The 21,253-nt window shown below is 35.0% G+C and overlaps 1 protein-coding gene and 1 pseudogene across 2 annotated transcripts; both read right to left on the bottom strand.

The window, feature by feature from the left end:
• Positions 1–324: 324 nt before the first annotated feature.
• On the bottom strand, positions 325–1,462 carry LOC145557707 (14-3-3 protein 9-like; annotated as a pseudogene). Its single transcript, XR_014092314.1, has 3 exons — positions 1,097–1,462; positions 479–785; positions 325–358 (listed from the first exon to the last, which is right to left on the bottom strand). The product of XR_014092314.1 is annotated as a 14-3-3 protein 9-like (transcript).
• Positions 1,463–4,920: 3,458 nt separating this feature from the next.
• LOC145557706 (protein COP1 SUPPRESSOR 2-like) lies at positions 4,921–6,923 on the bottom strand. Its single transcript, XM_081618880.1, has 4 exons — positions 6,801–6,923; positions 6,103–6,176; positions 5,867–6,024; positions 4,921–5,591 (listed from the first exon to the last, which is right to left on the bottom strand). The coding sequence occupies exons 1-4, from the start codon at positions 6,921–6,923 to the stop codon at positions 5,428–5,430; spliced, it is 519 nt and encodes a 172-aa protein (XP_081475006.1). The 3' UTR covers positions 4,921–5,427.
• Between the last annotated feature and the right edge of the window lie 14,330 nt (positions 6,924–21,253).

Raw genomic sequence — 21,253 nt, 5'->3', positions numbered from 1 at the left:
AGATCTATGTTGATTAATAAATTGCGAGAGCCTGTTAATCATGTTATTTATGCAATGTCAATGATTGATTACTATGTTTTACCCTGGAGTATTATTTATTGGTGAACCTATGCCCTAGATCCTTTTATATATTGTTTTCTCCCTATTCCTATTCTTTGTAGTTTAGTTTCATACTCAAACATAAATATTGGTTACTTAGATAATTTAGATTATAATAATTAATTAGGAGTAAAAAGACTTGTTTCCCTTTGGAGATCGACCCTACTTCCCTATCTACTTTAGTTAGAGGATTTAGGTATTTACTTTTGATTAGGGGATACGACTTTACCCTGTCAGATACCTATAGTAATCACCTTTCCTGCAATAACATTAAACCATCGAAAACACGCCATTAATCATCAAAATTCATAAACACACATTCATACATTATACATAAAAAAGATCCTCCATCAACATAAAACCCAAAAAAGACCCTCACATCTTATAATAAAAGACGGTCGATTCGCCAGCAGTTGCGGAAGGAATGAGATGCTCATTGATAACAGTCATAATATCACTACAAATGTTTGTAAGTTCTAATTCCACCTTCTGCCTATATTCCTTGATTCTCTTCACATTCTGTTCATTCCCTTTGCCCTCTACCTTCTGCTCGATGGACGACAGTATCCGCCACGAAGCTCTCCGTGCTCCAACAACATTCTTATATCCTACTGAAAGTAAATTCCTGTCTTCTACAGTCAACTCAACATCAAGCTTCGCAAGATTCTTCATCGCTTCCACCATTTCTGCAACAATTCATTAACCCACAATTCATCAAATTCCATCACCTCAAAAATTGAAATTAACTCCAATTAATCAATCTAAATTCAAATTCTGCTCAATCTAACGCAAAATCCACCAAATTAATACCGAAAAATCGGAAAATCAACAGTATTGATTCAAACAACAAGTAGATCAAGAATCCCTAAATTTTTCAAATTCACAATAAAAGTCAAAGTACAGTAAACTACAAAAAAAATTACAAAAATTAGATTTCATTTTACAACACAATTCCAGAAAAAAAAATTAAAAAAAAAAAATAGGAAGAAATCATCACCATCGTAGCGTTCAGCTTGCTCAGCAAGCTTGGCGATGTATTAGACAAAGTTCTCACGTTCTTTAGTAGACGCCATTGAAAAGAGCAGATCTGAGAAATGAGCAAGTTGATGATTGTTCTCTGGTACGAGTAAAAAGTGGAGATGAAGCTTTCTCTCTCTAAAACGACAATGGAGGAGGAGAGAGAAAGTGGAGGTTGAGGAAGATATAGGAGAGAGAAGGAGAGAATGGTAGAATGGTGCTGGTGGTGGTGGGGAGATGTTAAGGGCTCACACGATAGTGACACGAAATCTTTTTGGGGTTTAGGCGGGGTACCTTTCTTTTTTTAATTAATTTCATTTCTCTTTTTTCAACCCTTTAAAAGCAACTTTTTCGTTTCTTTTTAATCGTCCGTTTCATAGTAATTGACATCGTTAATACTCCACGTAGAAGGTGAAGGCGTAAAAGTATTTTAAGACACCCATCCAGTTCTCCGATAGGCTGGAACTTGAAGCCTCCCTTAAGCTACACAAAGTTGCTTACCATCTGAGTCAACTCTTGTTAGTAGTGAAGGCGTATATGCAATAATGATTGATGCACTTTTGGCTTGTCATGTATATCGATGAATAAGGGCTTGTTCACATTTATAGAACTGAGCTGAATTGAACTAAACTGAACTGATTGGAGCTGAACTGAATTGAAATGAACTGATTGGAGCTGAACTGAACTGAGTATTTTATGAGAGAGAGAAATTAGGAGCTGAACTGAACTGAACTGATTGGAGCTAACGGAGCTGAATTGAATTGATTGGAGTTGAACTGAACTAAACTGAAATTAAGTAAATGTGAACAGGTCCTTACTTTGAATGTTTAGCGGAGGGAGTAGTAGTTTGGACAGCTGTAAAAATATACGAGTATTTTTTAGTTTTCAAAATATGACAATGCAAGAAAAGCCAGATTTGACTTGACACTATATATTTTGTGGGTTTGGCAAGAGATTTTATACTTTGGCTCGGTTTAACTCGAACCGGATTAAACATATGCATCTACAATGTGTCAAACCCACAAAATGGTGTCTAAGTCAAAATCTTGCAAGTTAACCTCAACTTCAAATAAGGGTGATTAATGTAAATTGTGTCAAAATCAGAAGGATGCTTAACATGAGAAGGACATAACCATTCATGTTTAAACAATGGTCATAATGAAATAGAAACGAATCACTTTTGTGCATATTTTTAAACTAAATGTGCATCGTTTTCATTAATCACGTGCATTTTATGTTAATAGAATGTGCATATTATCTTAAGCTTCGAGAAAATTATCTTTCATTTCAAAATTGACATATGCACATGAAGATATGCATATTCAATGCTAAACAAGGAATTCAAGATGAGAAAAGGAATTGAGAAAAGTAAATGTTGAGACTCGTGTGGTGAGAAGAGAGGTAGAAAGAAATCATATGCAAATATGGTAATTAATCTATTAATTTTTTTTATAAAGTTAATTGTTGCAATATTTGAGCAACGAAGGAAGTACAAAAAAGTTGCAAAGAATTTTAGCAAGCACGCAACACATTGTTGAACCATTTTTAAATTGAAAGTGATGACAATATTTTGAAGGATCGAATTAGCTTGAAGGGAGGTAAGCCAAATAATTCTCATGTTTTAATAAATGGTCAACAAGCTCATGCTTTAATAGCCGAGACATTCAAGATTCGGCTTGGAAAAGGATATACACATGATAATCGATGTTATATGTCTTACCTTAAGAGAATTGATGATTTGAGAACGCCATTCGAATACCAACTAATTTCAATTGTTTAATAGTTAAGGTAAAATAAAACATGATGTTGCTCATTTTATAGAGATTTTCAATAACGATGGTAACACATGTGAATTGGTTGTTAAACAATGATTGCTCTCTCAAGGAAACCGCTTATTATTGGTATGCCAATTTATATCCATTCACAGTTTGCATCAAATGGGAAATGGAAATTTTGAGTCAGTTCTTTAGCACTAAGCTTGTGGATGGTTAGCATGACTAAGCTAACTTAAATCACCTAGTGTGATGCCTCATCTTTGCTTTTGAAACCGGATTTGGTGTACAACTTACACCAACAAGATGCATATTTCATTTAAAGAGCCCAAATGCTAAGATATTATTCCATAATTACACGTGCTTGGTTGGTAGTAATCTTAGGATGAGTGACCTACAAAGTTGTCATGGTGTGCATGAGTGAGGACAAAATGCACCGGAAGAACTTTTGTTGGTTTTGTAGGGATAATGTCAATCCTTGACGAGCACTTGGTAGCTACCCTACTACCCTAGGTGGTTGGGGTGTTACAAATGGTATATCAGAGTAACCTTACGACCACATACTGAGGTCAATCGCCTAGCAAGGGAGGTCATGAGTGACGTTCTAGGAAGTTTCCTGCGATGCATAAGAGTAAGGACTAAATGCACCTAAAGAACTTGTGTTGGTTTGTAGGGCTAGTTGGATGCAAATTTGCTAGCTACCTTAGGTGGTAGGGGTGAATGGACAAAATAGCATGTCATTGATTACATCAACATTAGCATGCTCCAAATTTGGAGTGTAAATAATGCATGATTGAAATCTCTATCGTTGAGAAACGATTAACGGGATAAATTGAGATTTATGTTCGTTATATCCTATAGGGTATAAATTTTAAATATTTCAATCAATTATATCAAAAAGAATAAAGGGATATCTTTAGATTGGGGAAGTGAAAGAAAAAGAGTGATATAAAGTAACAAGTCCTCAAAAAATTCAACTAAGGAGACATTGTCTCTAACTACTAGTTCCGCGACCACAAAGATTTCAAGAAACAAGGAAGAAAATAAGGGCTCATTTTAAAATTTTGCTAAGAAAGATAAGTCTACCTTGAAGGAACTTCAGGCTTAATAATACCCGTTTGCTTATCTAACATTTCGATTATTCTTGAATAACCTAACCCTTGATACCCATTTACTCAGCTCGTAGCAACCTCAGCATGTCACCAACACATTTTAATCGGTTGCCAATCCATGCGTCACTTTCTTATTGGTTTAATTTTTTTATTTATTTTAATTTTAATTATATTTTTACTTTTATCCTTTTGAATTTACTAGTTAATATTTTTTTTTAAACAAAAAAACCTCCCTTATTTTCTCTCTCCTCCCCTCCAATGGTAAACTGATAGTACAATATTACCTTCTCCTTTTACTCTTCCGTTCCTTGATCTCCACCAGAAAATCATCTCTTTCCTCCATGTCCGTCTAAATCCCATATCTCATCCTCTACAGCTCCACCAAAAAGCCTATTTTCACTGGATAACTTATCCATGATAACGGTTTCTTTATCATCTTTTACTAGATTTCTATAATATATTTTTTGTTGCTTAATTTCAAGGAACTTTGAGAAATATTAATGGAGGAAAAAGAAATTATGAAGAGAGAGAGAGAGAGAGAGAGAGAGAGAGAGAGAGAGAGAGAGAGAGAGAGAGAGAGAGAGAGAGAGAGAGAGAGAGAGGGGCTAGGTTCAAGGTTAATCGCGCTATTTCATATCCTTGAAAAGAGAATTAATTTTTTTTTTTTTTGATGGAATGGTCAAATGGTGTTGGTGGTGGTCAAAAGGGTTAAGTGGAGGTGGTTTTTGTGATGGAGTGGACAAAAAGGTGTAGGTTGTTATCAAAACCTCACAGTACACTTCAATGGATGCGGCTCAGATATTGGTTATGGTGGTGGTTGGAATGTGGCTTTGGTGTTTGGAGGGTGCTATGGGCGGTAGGAAGGGTGGTGAAGTGGTTAGTTTAGTAAGGTGGCAACGGTGATGCTTGATGATGGCATGGGAAGGTAATGGGGGTGGTGTTGGTAGTGATGGGTTTTATTTTAGGGAATAAAAATAAGAAATTGTTTCAACTTAAAAAGAAAAAAAAAAAAAAGAACAATAATCTAGGATTCTAGGTAATCGGTTATTAATGTTTGTTATGAGATAATACCCCTTTAAGATCGGATTATTCTGGAATAATCTAAAGATTGGATTATTTTCAGACAATCAACAAAAGGTTGGAGTATTCTAAAGCAATGTTTATATGGCTCTTATTTGCAAAGGGAGATATTAGTCGTTGATATTGTTAGCAGATAATTATAAGTGTGGTTTCTTATTGTCTATCATGATTTCATAAGCTTGAAATGGCAATAAAAATTACAAACTAGCAAAAAGGTCATATCTCATATGTTACAAATAATTGGCCCAAAAAGAAGATCAAAGAAAACTTGAGATGATCCTTACACTACAAGTTACACAACACTCGCTGATCTACTAAATCAACGAATTTGGCCGTGCTAGCTAATCTCATCTTCTCATTCCACGTTGTCGTTCTCGTTTCCTGAAGCGTTCAAGCATAAGCTCATCTGTTGCTGCAAGCCTTCTCCCAGCTGGTTCTGCACCACTGTCACTGGGCCTTGAACCCGCTCCACTATCCTCTGTTCCTCTATCCTTGTACAGCTCTGGATGATCTGCAAAAAATCCAGCCAGTTTAGCTTAGAAAAGTTCTTTCAAACTAAATACTGACAGCAATTATACTAGAACATTTCAAGGAAAGGGCTTTTGGCTCCTGTCTCAACCAAGGCGAAAAAATTTATTGTTTTTAAAAAAGCTCTATTACTTTTCAACAGAGTTACAGGGAAAAAAAACCCACTGAATTAACTCTACAGTGTGAAAACCTTAAATCCAAGAAACAAGAAAATAAACCACTGACAGATTATCAATAACAGAAGTGGTGGTGACAAACCTCTCCTAAGTTTTTCAGCATAATCTTTCCCACGCTGGAAATAATCAGCATTGTGATTCAAAGAATTGGTTGGTTCTTTCTTGATCTGACCTGTATATCTCTTTTCATGCAGAAGCTTTTTGGCTGCTTCAGTTTCCTCAATATTTTTCAACTTAAACCTGCAATTAGAAAATGAATCACACATAAGATGATGTTTTCCAGATGGACAAGGTATTTGGAGAATAGAGTTAACATACTCGATAGGAAGCTGTATTTCTGCAATACCAGTGGTCCACTGAGTAGAGCTTTCTTCCGAATTTCTCTTTTTCACCTAACCACGCAGAATTGAGATGAAATGAGATTGTTACAGATTTCTCATTAATTTTCTCTGCTAAATGACAATGGTTGTGAAAACATTGAAATCACAATTCCATTCAATCAAACGTTTGCAGGAGCACACATAATACATCTTCTGTTTTACAAAATGAAACTGTCCTACAAGTAAAGTTTGGAAGCAGATGCAAGTCATGCAATACATCTAAAATTACCTCATTTAATAGCCGTAGATAACCAAGATTACCCTGCTATAAATACCCATTGCCATCTAACTAAACATCAAGTTACCACTTCAATCAATATATATAACCACACGCATTGAATTACCCAACTTATCAAACAAACCTACTGACTTATCTTATCAATCCACAACCACTGATTTCCTATGATGCACGGGTACACCAACCTCCTGCCGTTTCCGTACCGGGGACGGGCACAGTACGGGTACGTCCTGGATACGTCCCCAAGGCGTACCCTTGAAAAGTGGTACGGGAAGAAAATTTGGTGATGGCTTGGAGCACCTTCATAAACGTTTCGGGGACGGATCACATCCATTTCCGACGTCCCCAATAGAAGTCCAACCCACTTTTTTTTTTAAAAACACCCCAATTTTACTTACCTGATTTTGATTTCTTGAAATCCCTAAAAATTGAAGAAGCCACCTACAATATTGCGACCCACAATTCCTTGGAGGCGACCACTTGCAGAGGGCACTAGTGGTCGGCGATCTCCAAGCAGCCATTACTGAAACCTTAATGAGGAAGAATATGGTTTTTTTTTTTTTTTTTTTTTTTTTTTTTTTTTTTTTTGTTTAAACTAAATTATTAAATTATCTAACATTTCAATTGGTGAAAGGTAAAGTAGCTGTAATTGCCATTTTTCATCCCCGTATCCGTACTCGTTTTTCTACCCGTATCTGTTTCTGTGCAACCTAGCTGATTTCTACATCTTCAACCTCCAACCATTTTAATTTTAATTACCAAAAACACCATCGCCCATTATTTCATCTTTAACCCACCAGGCCAACACCTGTTTCATTCTCTCTCCTCCCATGGGACTTTCACAAAGAAACCTAAACACCACCAAAGCTATCTCCAAAATTGAACATCAAACCACAACTGACACAGCTAAAATTGCTAAGTGTCTGTGAATACACAAGACACGTGCCCAACCCTTTATTGTGCACTCGGACATTTCCATTAGAAGTGGAGAGGAAAAAAGAGAAACTTGAAAGAAAAACACATCTTGTTCAAAGACCACCATTACTATAGAGAAGATGGGGAGAAGAAGACTGTAATATTGGGAGAATTTACCAAGGAAAGAATTAAAATAAAAACATAAGGGTGGACGTAATGAAAATTTTAAAGCTTTTTTAATGTATAAATTATTTACATAAATTTAAGTAACGTATTGAAGTGTCCCCGTACCCGTGTCTACATATTAGACAAAGTCTACGGGTCCTAAAATTTTGGAACTTGTCGGATCAGAAACTTGGACATGTATCCGTGTTCGACACCCGTTCCCAAGTCCATGTAACATAAATTTTCTCACTCCTCTCTTTCTCTCATGCACACACAATGAAGTGAATCAAGACCTATTCTTATAAGTATCGATCTTTATTACTTTATTTATGTATTCTCTTGGTTTTGCCTTACTTTTAAAGTGGGGCCAAGGTTTTACATGTAAGTATTATTTTTATTTATTTTTTATCTTGTATAAGTATTAGTTATGGGATGTTGGGCTTTCAAAGTTATACTTCATATGGTTAGTTAGTGGGCCATCAAGATTCATTAATTATTATTATTAAGGCTTTCTTATTTAGTTTGTTGGCAAGGCAAGCAAGTTAGTTTTATATTTCCTATATATTAGTCATGTGTCAACAATTAAACCGGGACATGTATAAAATAAAAGTAGATTGTTCAGCTTTTGCTTGAACAAACTTTATCAAGTTCCCAATTAGTTTTTAATCTTTAGCATCATTGCTCCTAAGATTAAACTTAAAAGGCATTGCCTATGTAGGGCTATCCTTCAATTTTCCACCATTAAACCCCTTCAATTTTTCCATTCATCAAAAGGTCATGAAAATTTCATCCGTTGAAAATCCAAGCAACCCACAACGCCGGTAGAGACCCAAGCAACCTAGGTGAAGCACCTTAGGTATCCAGTGGCAGAGTTTGCTATTACTGTAAATTTCAGATCTAGGTTTGTTTATTTTTGTTTGTTGTTACTTGTTGAATAATTTATTTCCTATTAGCTGATTTCTAAAAGCTGGTGGCGATGGTTATGAGTAAGGGTCTAAGTGAGTCCGATGGTAGTGGGAATGGCAAGGTTCATTATGGAGTGGGGGTGTGTTGGGGGTTAATGTAGGCCAATGAAAGTGGTGTGGTTATGACCACAGGGTAGAGTGGTGCTTTTGTGGTAGGGACAATGGTCAGTTTGGGAAGGGTGCTGGTGGTAGGAGGCCAAGGGGAAGTTGGGTTTTGGCTCTCAAATACTAGAATAACAGGTTCTCTCTTCTCCTTTCCCTTTAATTACACGGGCAATAAATTAATTGATATATCATGTATTATGCGTATTTTTAAAGTCTTTTTATTTAGTTTTTGAGTCTAGTTTAGTTGATTTTGGTTCATATTGGCATGATAAGGTTTAGTTGCAATGATTTTGTGCTTTTATGGCTAGGATTAACATAGCTAATTTGGATATTTTATAATGTTTTCATTTGGAGCAGTATTCAAGTCAAGCACCTCCATGTTGGATAAGGCATGGACATGCTTAGTAGAGGAAGTAAAGAAGCTCAGAAAAGAAGAAAAAAGCCAAGCATGTCCGTGCTCGATGGAGGCACGTCCGTGCCCGAGTAAGGCGTCCATGCCTTTGTGCGGGCATGGACTGCAGGCACGGGTTGATGAAAAAGTTTGTGAAGCTACTGCCTCAACTTTGGAAGGGGGCACATCCGTGCTGTTGCGGAAGATTTCATGGAGCTGTTGTACGTGCCTATATGCGGGCACGTACGTGCCCTATCGAAGAAGATTTATACGCGTGCGGTCAGGCACGTACGGACATGCCTTATTTTGGCATGTCCGTGGACGCTTATTTTAGAATTTATGAAAATTTCTATCTTTTGTCTAGGTTTTTCTACTTGAGTATAAATACTTCTTTATTTCCTTAAATTTATTTTATGAACTCTTAGACCTAGTTTTCTATGTATTACTTATTTTCCATTACAATTCAAGATTTGGTATTTTCTTACTCTCTTTAAATTTTTTTTATTATTAATTATGTTTTCTTTAATTCTTGTTCTTTTTATTATCATGAGTGAGTAGTTTTCTTATTCTAAGATCTAGCGAAACCCGAATATGATTGATGTATGAATTATTTCTTTAAATTCTTTAATGATAATTACAATTGACATGCTTAATTGATTGTGCTTATGCCAATACTAGATTAGAGATAATTAGTATTGTCATTATTCCTTTGTTTTAATCGCAACGAGAGTTGGGTTTTAACGGATTTGAATAGATCAATTAAGAGTTTGAAGTTCATCACGAGAGTAGTTGCATGGATGATTAGGAAGTTAGAGTAATGTGCTTAATGTCTCTAATTTGCATGATTCCACGAGAGTAAGCTTGATTGTGATTAGGGAAGCCATTGATAAAACGAGAGACCTTTGGTACTTTCCAGGGATTACTTTTCCTCTCGTTGATTGTATTATGTGTTAGGGGTAGAGCGATTATTGCATTAATTGTATTCGTGGTGATGCTTAATCTTGGATGTTTTTAGCATTTGATTTATTTTATTACTTAGATTGAATTGTTTTGATTAGTTCTTTAGTTGTTAATCCCAGTATTATTTTAGTTACTTGCTTAGCATTTACTTGAGTCTGGTTAATCCGTCAAACCATAGTCTCTTGGGATTCGATCCTTACTTGCCTATTTACATAATAGTGGTCTTATTAGATTATTTTCGTCAGATACGCAACACACCTATAGATAATTAAACTCTCTTTTTCTGCATAAGTCCCGACACAATTCCTATATTTTTCATTTGAAAAAGTGGAGATCTTGATTTTTGACAAAAAAAAAAAAGAATGACCGACTAACTTTCTAGTAGGATGCAGTATTATACTTCAAGATAATTTCAATGGGAAAATGAGCTAGATCCATAGAAATAACAAAGGAGTATAAGCTACAAGCCTACAATCACCTATAAATTCTATCAAGATTAGCTCCAACTACAACAACCTAAGGAGACTTAAAATAGGTGCTTTTACAATCCCATATATGTATGATGAAGAAAGTATTCATCAAATTTGAAATTGAATAACAACACATTATCATCATTCCATGACTTCCATCATCAGTTAATGTAAGAAACAAACATTAAGGGGCCTTTGGGGTTAACAAAGGAAATGGGAATGAGCATAAGAAAGGGAAACAAGGAGAATGGAAACAAAAACACTCAGATTAATGTAATTGTTTGTTATAAACAACAATTTCCCTTCCTTTCAACCACAACAACACTCTAAATCAGAAAACCACCATACCAATATCATTGCCCCATTAATTAATCGGTTCTTCCGGTGCCCCTCCCTCCTAAAATCACCGACTTCTTCACCACCCCTCCCCTTGTTGCCGTCGCCGCCCACCTTACTTTTCTCACTCTCTTTTTCTTTTAAACTTATTTTTTTTTCTAAATCTAAGCTAGGTTATGGGGGTTTCGGGTGTTAAGGGTGTGGTTAGGGTGGCTTTTTGGTTGGTTTTGGGGTGTAATCGCTAATCGGTGGTAAGGGTGGGTTTTTGGGTAGGTTAAGTTTATGAGGGTGGGTTGTATTTTCAGGGGTGGAGTAGTTTTTAGGTGGTAGTGTTATGCTTTCGAGGGTGGGGTGGCTTTTCGGTTGGTGGGGATTGGGTTTCAGGTGATAGGGGTGGATAATTGGTGGTTTCAATAAGTGGGGGTAGATATTCTAGGGTGGTAGTGAGTTTTGTGGTGGATGGGTGGCGAGGCAACGACAATATCGTACTAAGGTGGTGGTAGTAGGGTGGTGGCAATGGGGTGCAGGCATAAGGCAGTGGTCTATGTTACATTGACACGGGTACGGGTATCCAATATTGGTACGGATCCGAGTGTCCGATACGTCATTTTAAAAAATTTAGGACACGGGGACACCGGCTTAACTTTGGACTCGAGTACGGATACAACAATGAATTTTTTAAGAGAAAAATAATAACAGATAATTAGTACAACAAAATTAAACATATTCATTAAAATTGATTACAAAACTAATACATACACCGTATCTTTTAAATAAGTGGGAAAGCTTGTTTAGGAAGCCAAACCAAAATAACAATTACGGAGTAAAACAAAACATGAGTACACAAAGCTTTTATATCCTTTAAAAAAAGCCTTCTTACCATCTTTGTACTGCTATACAATACAAAAAAACTTACCTTGGGAAACCACAGTTTTTTTTAAAAAATAAATGTACAGGGAAACCACAAAACTTATTAATTAAAGATAAAAGAATAAAAAAACAAATCCTTCATCTTCCTCCAACAGCTTTAACCAGTGCTTTCAAGGTCTCCTTGTCATGAAAAACCTTTTTACGACAACCTTGCCGCACCCGAGAGCAAAGTGACGTGTCCGGAACGGATTTCATACCCGGATCCGTGCCGGGTCGTACCGACCCAGGTATGACAGCAAAAATGCCGTGTCCGAGTAGCACAGTGGTGCTTTGGTAAAGGCGGCAGTAGTGGTGACGTGGTGGCAGTTAAATAAAGGGAATCCAAATACCCTTGGGAGGGAGGGATCAACTTGGAAAACTAGGCATGCTTGGATTGAAGAATATGTATTACTAGGGTAATAAAAGTCATAGGCCTTGTTTGGCAGTAGCGTTTTAAGTAGTGGTTAGCATTTGAACCAAGTCAAAACACTAGTAAGAAAAAATAGGTGTGTTTAGTAAGTTAGCGATTCATGTAGCAACTAGCGGTAGAGGTAGCTTTTGTCAAATGTTAATAATATTAGCATTTGAAGGTAGCCGGTAGCTTTTGACATATTTTGTTTACTTTATAAATATTGTATTTTTATTGTATTTAATATTTCAACAGCTATTTTTACCAAACACTCATACTATTAACCGGTACATTAACAACTAACCTCTACCCACTACTAATTGAAGGTTACTCGCTACTTTAACAGCTACTTGCCCCTTTTAGCGCTAGTTTTGCCAAACAAGACCAAAGTAAGGAAAATGAAAGTGAATAGGGAAGGAGGAGATAGTGATGGTGTGATTGTAAGGAAAATTATATAGTGATTGTTTGGTATGAGATGATGAAAGAAGAACTATTATCCCCAATTGGGGGTAATAGTTACACTAGGGGGAAGGTGTGTAACTATCACCTTGATTAGGAAGGTAATAGTTCCACCATCTCACTCTTTTCCTCATGGCACAACTACCCTATTTCATTTGTAAACATCTTAACTCCTATAACACCTCTAATTAATTTTTTTTTTTCAAGTTTGACTTTTATTACCCCCTTAATATATTACTACCAATCCAAGCATGGCCTAAACTGAGAGGGGAAAAGGAATGACATAATGGGAGTACAAACACCAGCAAAAGGTGGTTGATTCCCTTACCATATCCTAAATACCCCATACTAAACGCCCCCTAAGAATTTGATTTTTTTCACCTGAAATATGAGTTTATTTCTGTGGTAAATTTATTAGGAGTAGTCCTAACTGAAACTAATCTGAAAATATGTTGGGTTGAAAAAAGCCAAGTAACATGAAAACATCTAACACAAACAGATTTCATCTTAGAGAAACATTAATCATAATATTAGGTAATAAGAGGATAAACTTGAAAGTAAAGGTGACAACTACCTAAACTTAAGATAAATGGTTTATTGGTACACAAAAACTAGTTGGTCTAGCCCTACCTTCCTCCCCCCACCAATCATCACAAGACCAGTAGACCTATCTCATTGTCAAAATCATAATCTCCACATAAGACGGAGGATTAATTACTAAACAAAATTTGCCACTTTGAAAGCTTATTAAAAATCAATCAAATGAACATTAAGAATATGTGCACTTGAAAGATGATTAATTCATTAGATACTAGAAAGATGATTGATTTAGCCGACACTAGGCATGAAATAGTGAAATATTGCTCTATTGGTTATCTGAGGCTTTATTAATTGGTCGTTGATTTGAGAAAGGAGGGTAGGAGCCTGAGAGGATGATTGGATGAGGGAGCCATGAACAAGTGGTTAATGGGTAGGGTAAAGCTTCTACTTTAACCCCTCCCCCTCCCCCCAAATGGATAAAAAAAGAGTAATGCATAGTTCAGAGTAGCAACCAAAAGGACAATAAAGTAAACGTAAAATGTAGTTCAAAGGGCAATTGCTGTGGATTATTTTATTCCTCCCCAATTCACATATTCCTTCCTCTCTTTCTTTTACTCCCACAAGCTATGTTACAAGGACTCGCCTAATAGTGCCAAGTATGGATATGGGGGCAGATCCTAGTGTCTGGTAAGGCAATTCCAAAAATTTAGGACATGGGACTCTATTCGAGATTTGGACTCGGGCACGAGGACACAAAATTTATCCATATTATATATAAAATTTATATATGTTCCTTATAAAAAATATTTAAAAAAATATATACTTCCTCTGTTTTTTTAATATTGCACCACTTGCCTTTTAAGGAAGTTTCACATATATTGCACCATATCCATTTTAGGAAAAGAAATATTTATGTTTACACTATAAATACCCAATATACCCTTGCTTTTCAACCATTACTTTTTATATTATGTATACAATAACATGGGCAACTTGGTATTTCTACCTTTCTCTCTCATTATTTTTTCCACTACCAAAAAATTTGTGTCAAACCCTTATGGTGCAATAATAAAAGAATGGAGGAAGTAAGTAATATTTATGTGGGAAAAAAAAAAGAGAGAGAGAGAGAGATACAGATTTGAGCACCCAATGACGATGACTTGGTAACTTGTTGATTTTATGGCCTCGTTTTTTTCTTTTGATTTCTGTATTTTGTAATCAATAGTGGTTTTTTTTACTTGTATTTTTTTTATATATGATTTGGTTTTCTCAAGTAATTGTTCAATCGGTAACCTTAGGGGGTGTTTGGTATGGTTATCCTAAAGGAAAAATTGATTCTAATAATCCCACCTTTATCCGGTTTACAGATAATAATCCCACCTATTAATTCTTATATAATAATCCCACCTTTAGGGGTCATCTTCTTTTAATGGTCCTTAGTGACCTTTAACCTGAAGAATAGGTAATTTTTTTTACTCTTTTATCTCCATCATCTCCATAGTCAATTAGCCCTAATTCTCTCTCCTCCCCCCCCCCCTTCCAATCCCTCCTTAATTTCTCTCTCTTCCTACAACAATGGTAGCAGTGTACTTATATCTCAAGGAAATTCATTACTTATAGGCGTCGGTCGTCGGGTTTCAAGCAATAAAATCAATTTCGCGGGGGAAGGGATTTCGGGGGGTGAGGGTTTCGTAGGCTGGGTGGCTAGTCGGCCTTGGGTAGGAGTTTCGTCTTTCGTGGGTGGCTGGTCGATGTAAGGTTTTTCGTAGGTAGGGGAGGTTAGTTTGTAGGTGGAGATGGCCGGCCGTCAACGTGGGTGGGGCTTTTGTGGGTGGGTCAATGAGGGGGGGGGGGTTTCGTGGGTCGGGTTTTACGTATGGGTGCCCGATTTCAGTGGAGGAGGTGGCTGAGTGTTTGGTTTTTATTTTATTTTATTTTATTTTATTATGAAGGTTTCACCGGCATTAATGGAGGATAATGGATTAATGGGAAAGAAAGGAAAGAAAGGAAAGAGGAAAGGGGAATTAAGTTTTAATTTTTTTTATAAATAAAAATTATATATTTGGACGAATCACGAAAGGACATGTGTCATGTTAACCTATCTAACCGGTTACCAACAGGTTAGGGACCATTAGAAGAATATGACACCAAAAGGTGGGATTATTGAATAATAATCAATAGGTGGGATTATTATCAGCGAACCGGCCAAAGGTGGGATTATTAGAATCAATTTTTCCTATCCTAAATGTAATGGAAAGGAATGGATTAAGAGGGGTTGCATCAGGTACTAAAGAGGTTAGGTTTTGCTGATTGCAGTCTTAAGGAGTGTAATCTTATGATTAAAGGGGTTGATAAGGATGGAGATGGATTTAAAAATAAGAATTTAAACTAAGGATGATGGGTTATGATAAATCATGATCAGCAAAAAGACAGTGATTAATACTTGGTGAAACATCTAGGTTGCTATGTTTTTAGAAAGGGCTAACTGAGATGCACATAATGTTTTCATGTGGTTGGTTTGGTTCATTTTATTTGATCTTGGTTTTTCTTGGTTTTGTACATAAATTTTTACTAGATGACTATTAACCTCTATGTATTGTTGGCTTGTTGCAAGGACATGTAAATTGAAAAATGATGCGGTATGAATTAGTATGTGTTCATGGCATCTCATTCAGAGTTACTCACAATTCTAAGTTAAAAAGAAATAAATTTCACCGGAGGATGTGCTCTTTTCGCCTTATCTTTGTTTTATAACAAAACAAAAGTTCACTTAAAATTTAAGTGGCTTAAATAAGCAAAAATAAGGTTTAATAAGTTTTGACTAGGGTATAAAGTAATGTTGAATAAGTTCGGATAAGTTCACATGTAAGCAACAATAAGTTGAAAAGAATTGACCTAAGATGTCCAGTAAGTTAATCTAATCATTGTTGAGGATGATGGTTTAACTTAAAAAGGATTCAGGGAGATTTTTTAAAGTTTACTTGCATAGCCTAAAGTTGGAAGTAAAGTAGATGTGAATTATTGCAGATTTGAAGTATTGGGAGTTGAGAGTAGGAACAAGAGAGTTTTGATGAATGAGTTGGGGTTTATGTGCATAACAAGCAATTAATTAAAATGCTTCTATTAAAGCGAAAGAAACAGAGACAGATTTGAAAGTTTGAATTAAGAGAGTTTTGATGAATGAGTTGGGGTTTATGTGCAATTAATTAATTTATTAATGTTAGTTTTTATTGTTAGCTGGTTGTTGCTACTTATATATATAAAAAAATAAATCTTAATGTTAATTTTCATGTGTAATTGTAATCTCTAATTTGCAATTCTGCATGTTAGATTGTATTGCTTTTATGCTTGAGAATAACTATTACAAATGTGCTTTTAGTGGGCCGTATTATTAATTACCCAAAAAAGCGGGTACCCACTATTAGGGACGTTTGAGGCTTCATGTATTGTAATTGAATTTTTTTGGATTTTTATGACCTCTCACAGAAATTAAATTGATAGCCTACTTTTCCGATTTTAGGTTACTATCATGACTTCTTCCTCAAATTAACCTCTAAAAATAAACTTGATGGAATCTTCCATTTTCTACGAACTTGTAAAAATTAATAACTCCAAAGAATCAAGTGCGACTTTGATTCTTGCTTTAGCACGCTCATTTAATGGAAAAACTCATTTAATTTCAATAATGATGCTACCGTTCAATTTTGTGTTGAAGAGTTGTTCTTGTCCTTGGCATTGAAAATACAGGGACCGACTATGCTTCTCTTGATAATGCCAAGTCTCTTGACTCTCTTCCCGAGTATCTGAAGTATCTTAAGATTGAGTCTGATGAGAAAGAGTGTAAAGAGAAAGAGTGTAAAGAGAAAGAGTGTGAGGAGAAAGAGAGTGATGTGAATAAAAAAATTAAAAGAAGTGAGGACTGCTAGGTTGAAGGAAAAGAAAATTGAAACTGAAAATGATAAAATAGTATTTAGGAAGTTATTAAGCCTTTACATCATTGACCAACTGTAATCCCCTCTACTCATTATCAATTTGTATAGCCATATAATTTTTAGGTGGCGGATGATTTAGAGGTGAACAAGACGGTAATTAATTGGACAAAAGCCGTGTTTGATCACCTTGTTACTGCTGAACTCTACAAAAAAATTTCTTGGAGAAGGAAAAGGCCACCAACATGTTTTTGATAATGCTGCTCCTGTCGTGGAGGTATTTTTTGAAATTCACTTGTTAATTTGATTTTTATTGTTTAAGCACATGTAAATCATTTATATTAGTTAGGCAAATGTAAATACATGTAAACACAAAAGTTTTTAGGATAATCACTATAATATAAATAAAAATTGAAAAAGGTTAGGTTATTGAGTAATTTTAGAGTAACAATTAGTTATACCCAATTTATTTTATTTTATCCTTATTATTAAAGAAAATAGGAAATTTACCACAAACCTACTAATAATCTGTCTTAGATCTGAATTTTGATTATTATTTTCTTTCTATAATGCATTTTATTCTATAGCACAGAATTTTCAAAAGGATATGGCATTGTTAGGATATAGTGCTAATAGTGCATAATATATATAAAAACATAAATATATATAATGGGTTTATAAAAGATTTTATTGATAATGTTATATATTTTTTTTGAGTTTACAATGATTTATATAGAAAGATTAGTTACATTGGCATAGTTATATTTGATATATGCCAACTTGATTTTACATGAATAACTATTAATTTACATTGCCAATTCATATGACAACAAACTTAACTATATATATTTTGGTGAGAGTGAGTAAAATAAGGAACGCCTTCACATTTTAACACTCCTCCTTGAAAAACTTCCTTTGAATCCCAAGCTTTTCTCTGAAGTGCTCGAAAGTTGTTTTCGAAAGAGCTTCTGTGAATATATCGGCACAGTGATATTTTATTTTTATATGTTTAGTCTTTCGATGAAGCACTGGATTCTTAGCAACAGCAATAGCAGATTTACTATCGCAGAAGCTGAGTATATTGTGCTAATAGTAAATCTTTAGCCTCAGTACTTTATCTTCTTTACCTTTCACTACAAAACCTTTGTTCAATATAAATTTCTTCCTCAAGAAATCCATTTAAAAAAGCTGACTTGACATCAAGTTGATAAATTTTCCATTTTCATTGTGTGGCTAGAGCAAGAATTACTCTAACTGTATCTTGTCTTGAAACCGGAGCAAATGTCTCATTGTAACCGATGCCAAATTGTTGTGAATATCCTTTTACTACCAATCTGGCTTTATGCTTTTGAATTGAGACATTTGGATTGAGTTTCGTTTTGAATGTCAACTTTACACCAATGACATCTTTGTTAGGTGGCTTATCTTGCAATTCCCATGTTTGATTTTTCTCAATCATGCGAATTTCTTCTTTCATAGCAGTTCTCCATTCTTCGTATTGGGAAGCTTGCTCATAATTTACTGGTTCATGAGTTGTAAGATAACAAAACTCACATTCTTCAAGATCAAGATATGGAATTCTTTCAGAGATTTTGCGTGTCCTCCTTGGAGGTGATTCTATAGAGCTACCATACTCAAAACCATGAGAAATTGGCTCATTATTTTCGAGTGTTGACCCGTCTGATTATCTGGAATTGATATTTGAGGTTAGGTGGTTGTTGTTGTTGTAATGGTAGTGTCACACATCTTTTATCAATGTCATTTTCCTCCCAATTCCATGATGCACCTTCGCAAAGATTACATCCGTGCTAACTTGTACTTTATGAGTATATGGGTTATATACTCTATATCCTTTAGATTGAACCAAGGAAAATTCCTTTTACAGCTTTATCATCAAGTTTGTGACGCTTTGTCAGGTATAAGAACATAACATATGCATCCAAATACCCTTAAATGACTTAAGATGGTTTATATCCAGACCATGCTTCAATTGGTGTTCGACCTTCTATTGCTTTTGTTGAGAGTCGATTTTGAAGATACACGGATGTATAAACTGCTTCTGCCAAAACTTGTTAGGCATTGCCTTATCCTTGAGCTTTAATCTTGCCATCTCCATTTTGTCTTGTCATTTTTCCCAATTGACAACCACTGCAAACACCGATTATGTTTGACATAGTTGGTATCCCCTTCACCATATTTTTTTTGTGAAAGAAGTTTTAGATTCTGAAAGTTACTATGACTAAAGCGTTTGTGCCATAGCCATGTTGCATTGCCTTCTCTTTTCCTTCATATTGCCAATTTAAAGGAAAACATTTATGTTGCATTTTAACATTAGCAACTTGATTTTTTTTTTGATCCAATATGGCACATGATTCATCCTTGATATAAATAGAATATCCATTTTGAACCATTTGAGGAACACTTAGCAAATTTTGATTCAAGTTAAGGACATAAAGAACATCTTTAATGAACTTTGTCCCTTATTTTGTCTCAACGGCAATTGTGCCTTTCCCTTCGGACTTCACCATTGATCCATTACCCATTTTGATAGGGATTTTAATAGATGTGTCAATGTTGGTGAATATATCAGATTGCTTTGTCATATGATTTGTGCATCCACTATCTATAAGCCAATCATCTTTTTTATAGTATTATTTTGATTAGCATACAATAGATAACCTTCTTCATCAATTGTCTTTGAAACGCTTGCTTGTTGTTTCTTAAACCTGCAAACATTTTCAGTATGACCAAGTTTCTTGCAATAATTACATTGCGATTTTCCCTTGTTCCAACAATTCTTTTTTTCGTGATTTGTTTTCTTGCAAATTTTGCAAGGAGGAAAATTACCTTGTTGATTTCTCTCAGTATTGTTGTTTGAATTCTTGTTCTTGAAATTTCTTCTTGAATTATTATGAGGTTTCGATGATGAGGGATTATGCCTTGATTGGAAAGCTCCCTCCGGACCTTCTATTGCATTATCCCTAATATTCATCTTTTATTCATGTATTTGTAAAGAAACAAGAAAATCCGCAAGAGATAATGTTGTAATATCTTTTGACTCTTCAATTATTTGTGCAATGAGATTAAACTTTTTTGATAAAGTTCATAACATTTTTTGCACAACTCGTTGATCATATCTTGGCTCGTGGCTTTTAAGTGATTCACAAATTCTATTACTCTTGCATAGTAATCTTTTATACTTTCATCTTTTTTCATTTGCAAATTATCAAACTAAAGTTGAAGAGATTGTAATTTGACAATTTTCATTCTCTGGGTCCCTTGAAATTCGCTTTTCAAAGTATCCCACGCTTGTTTTGCTGAGGTAGCATTCATTATTCGAGAAAAAACTGAGTCTGTAGTAGCGAGGTGAATTTTGGCTAATGCTTCGGCATCCTTCTTTTGCCAATCAACTCCTCCTACACTAGATTCTCCTTCATTTGGTTTAGTTGTTGGTATACCAGATTCAACAACTTCCCATATGCCAAACGCACGTAAGACAGTTTTCATTCTAATGCTCCAATATTCGTAGTTGCTACCATTGAATAATGGAACTTTTTGTTGGTTTATCATGCTTGTAAATGCCATTTTTTTTTTTTGGAAAATAATATTATATTTTATGAATTATTTCTAACTTCGCGGAAATCGTGCTAGAGCCTTCTAGATCGTACTAGCTCTTGATACAACTGTTAGGATATAGTGCTAATTGTGCATAATATATATATAAAAAATATAAATATGTATAATGGGTTTATAAAAGATTTTATTGATAATGTTATATATTTTTTTTGAGTTTACAATGATTTATATAGAATGATTAGTTACATTGGCATAGTTATATTTGATATATGCCAACTTGATTTGACATGCATAACTATTAATTTACATTGCCAATTCATATGACAACAAACTTAACTATATATATTTTGGTGAGAGTCAGTAAAATAAGGAAGGCCTTCACATTTTAACAGGCATGAGTGATAGTGATTGTGCAGGCCAATTTATTGTTTAAATTAGAAGAATCAATGTTAACAAGTTTGGGAAATATTCTAAAAAGGTATATTATTAAGAGATGGAAACTTCAAGTGGAATATGTATGCTTTTGGCCTTATTGCTTAATCATCAAATTAGCTTGCTTGATCTAATTCTTTAGTAATAATTTAAATTAGCAATTCAATCTAATTAAAATGAACCGTCAAAAGTTGTCAAGCGGGGTCAGGTTAGTGTAAAACAGTTTCAGGTTCGGGTTGTAGCAGGCGGGTTCGGGTCGGGTTGACCAGCGGGTTGAGATCTATTATAAC

The sequence above is a fragment of the Chenopodium album genome, chromosome 9, assembly GCF_948465745.1.
Source record: "Chenopodium album chromosome 9, dcCheAlbu1.1, whole genome shotgun sequence".
Taxonomy (NCBI): Eukaryota; Viridiplantae; Streptophyta; class Magnoliopsida; order Caryophyllales; family Amaranthaceae; genus Chenopodium; species Chenopodium album.
The sequence above is the reverse complement of the archived record's forward strand: the minus strand, read 5'-3'. Positions and strand labels throughout refer to the sequence as shown.

Excerpts from the sequence above, each read along its gene's own strand:
- LOC145557706 (XM_081618880.1), bottom strand. The coding sequence starts at position 6,923 with ATGGCTGCTTGGAGATCGCCGACCACTAGTGCCCTCTGCAAGTGGTCG. Across the intron at positions 6,177-6,800 it reads TTTCAAGAAATCAAAATCAG|GTGAAAAAGAGAAATTCGGA; the intron begins GTAAGTAAAATT and ends CTGCGTGGTTAG. Across the intron at positions 5,592-5,866 it reads TGCTGAAAAACTTAGGAGAG|ATCATCCAGAGCTGTACAAG; the intron begins GTTTGTCACCAC and ends GATTTTTTGCAG.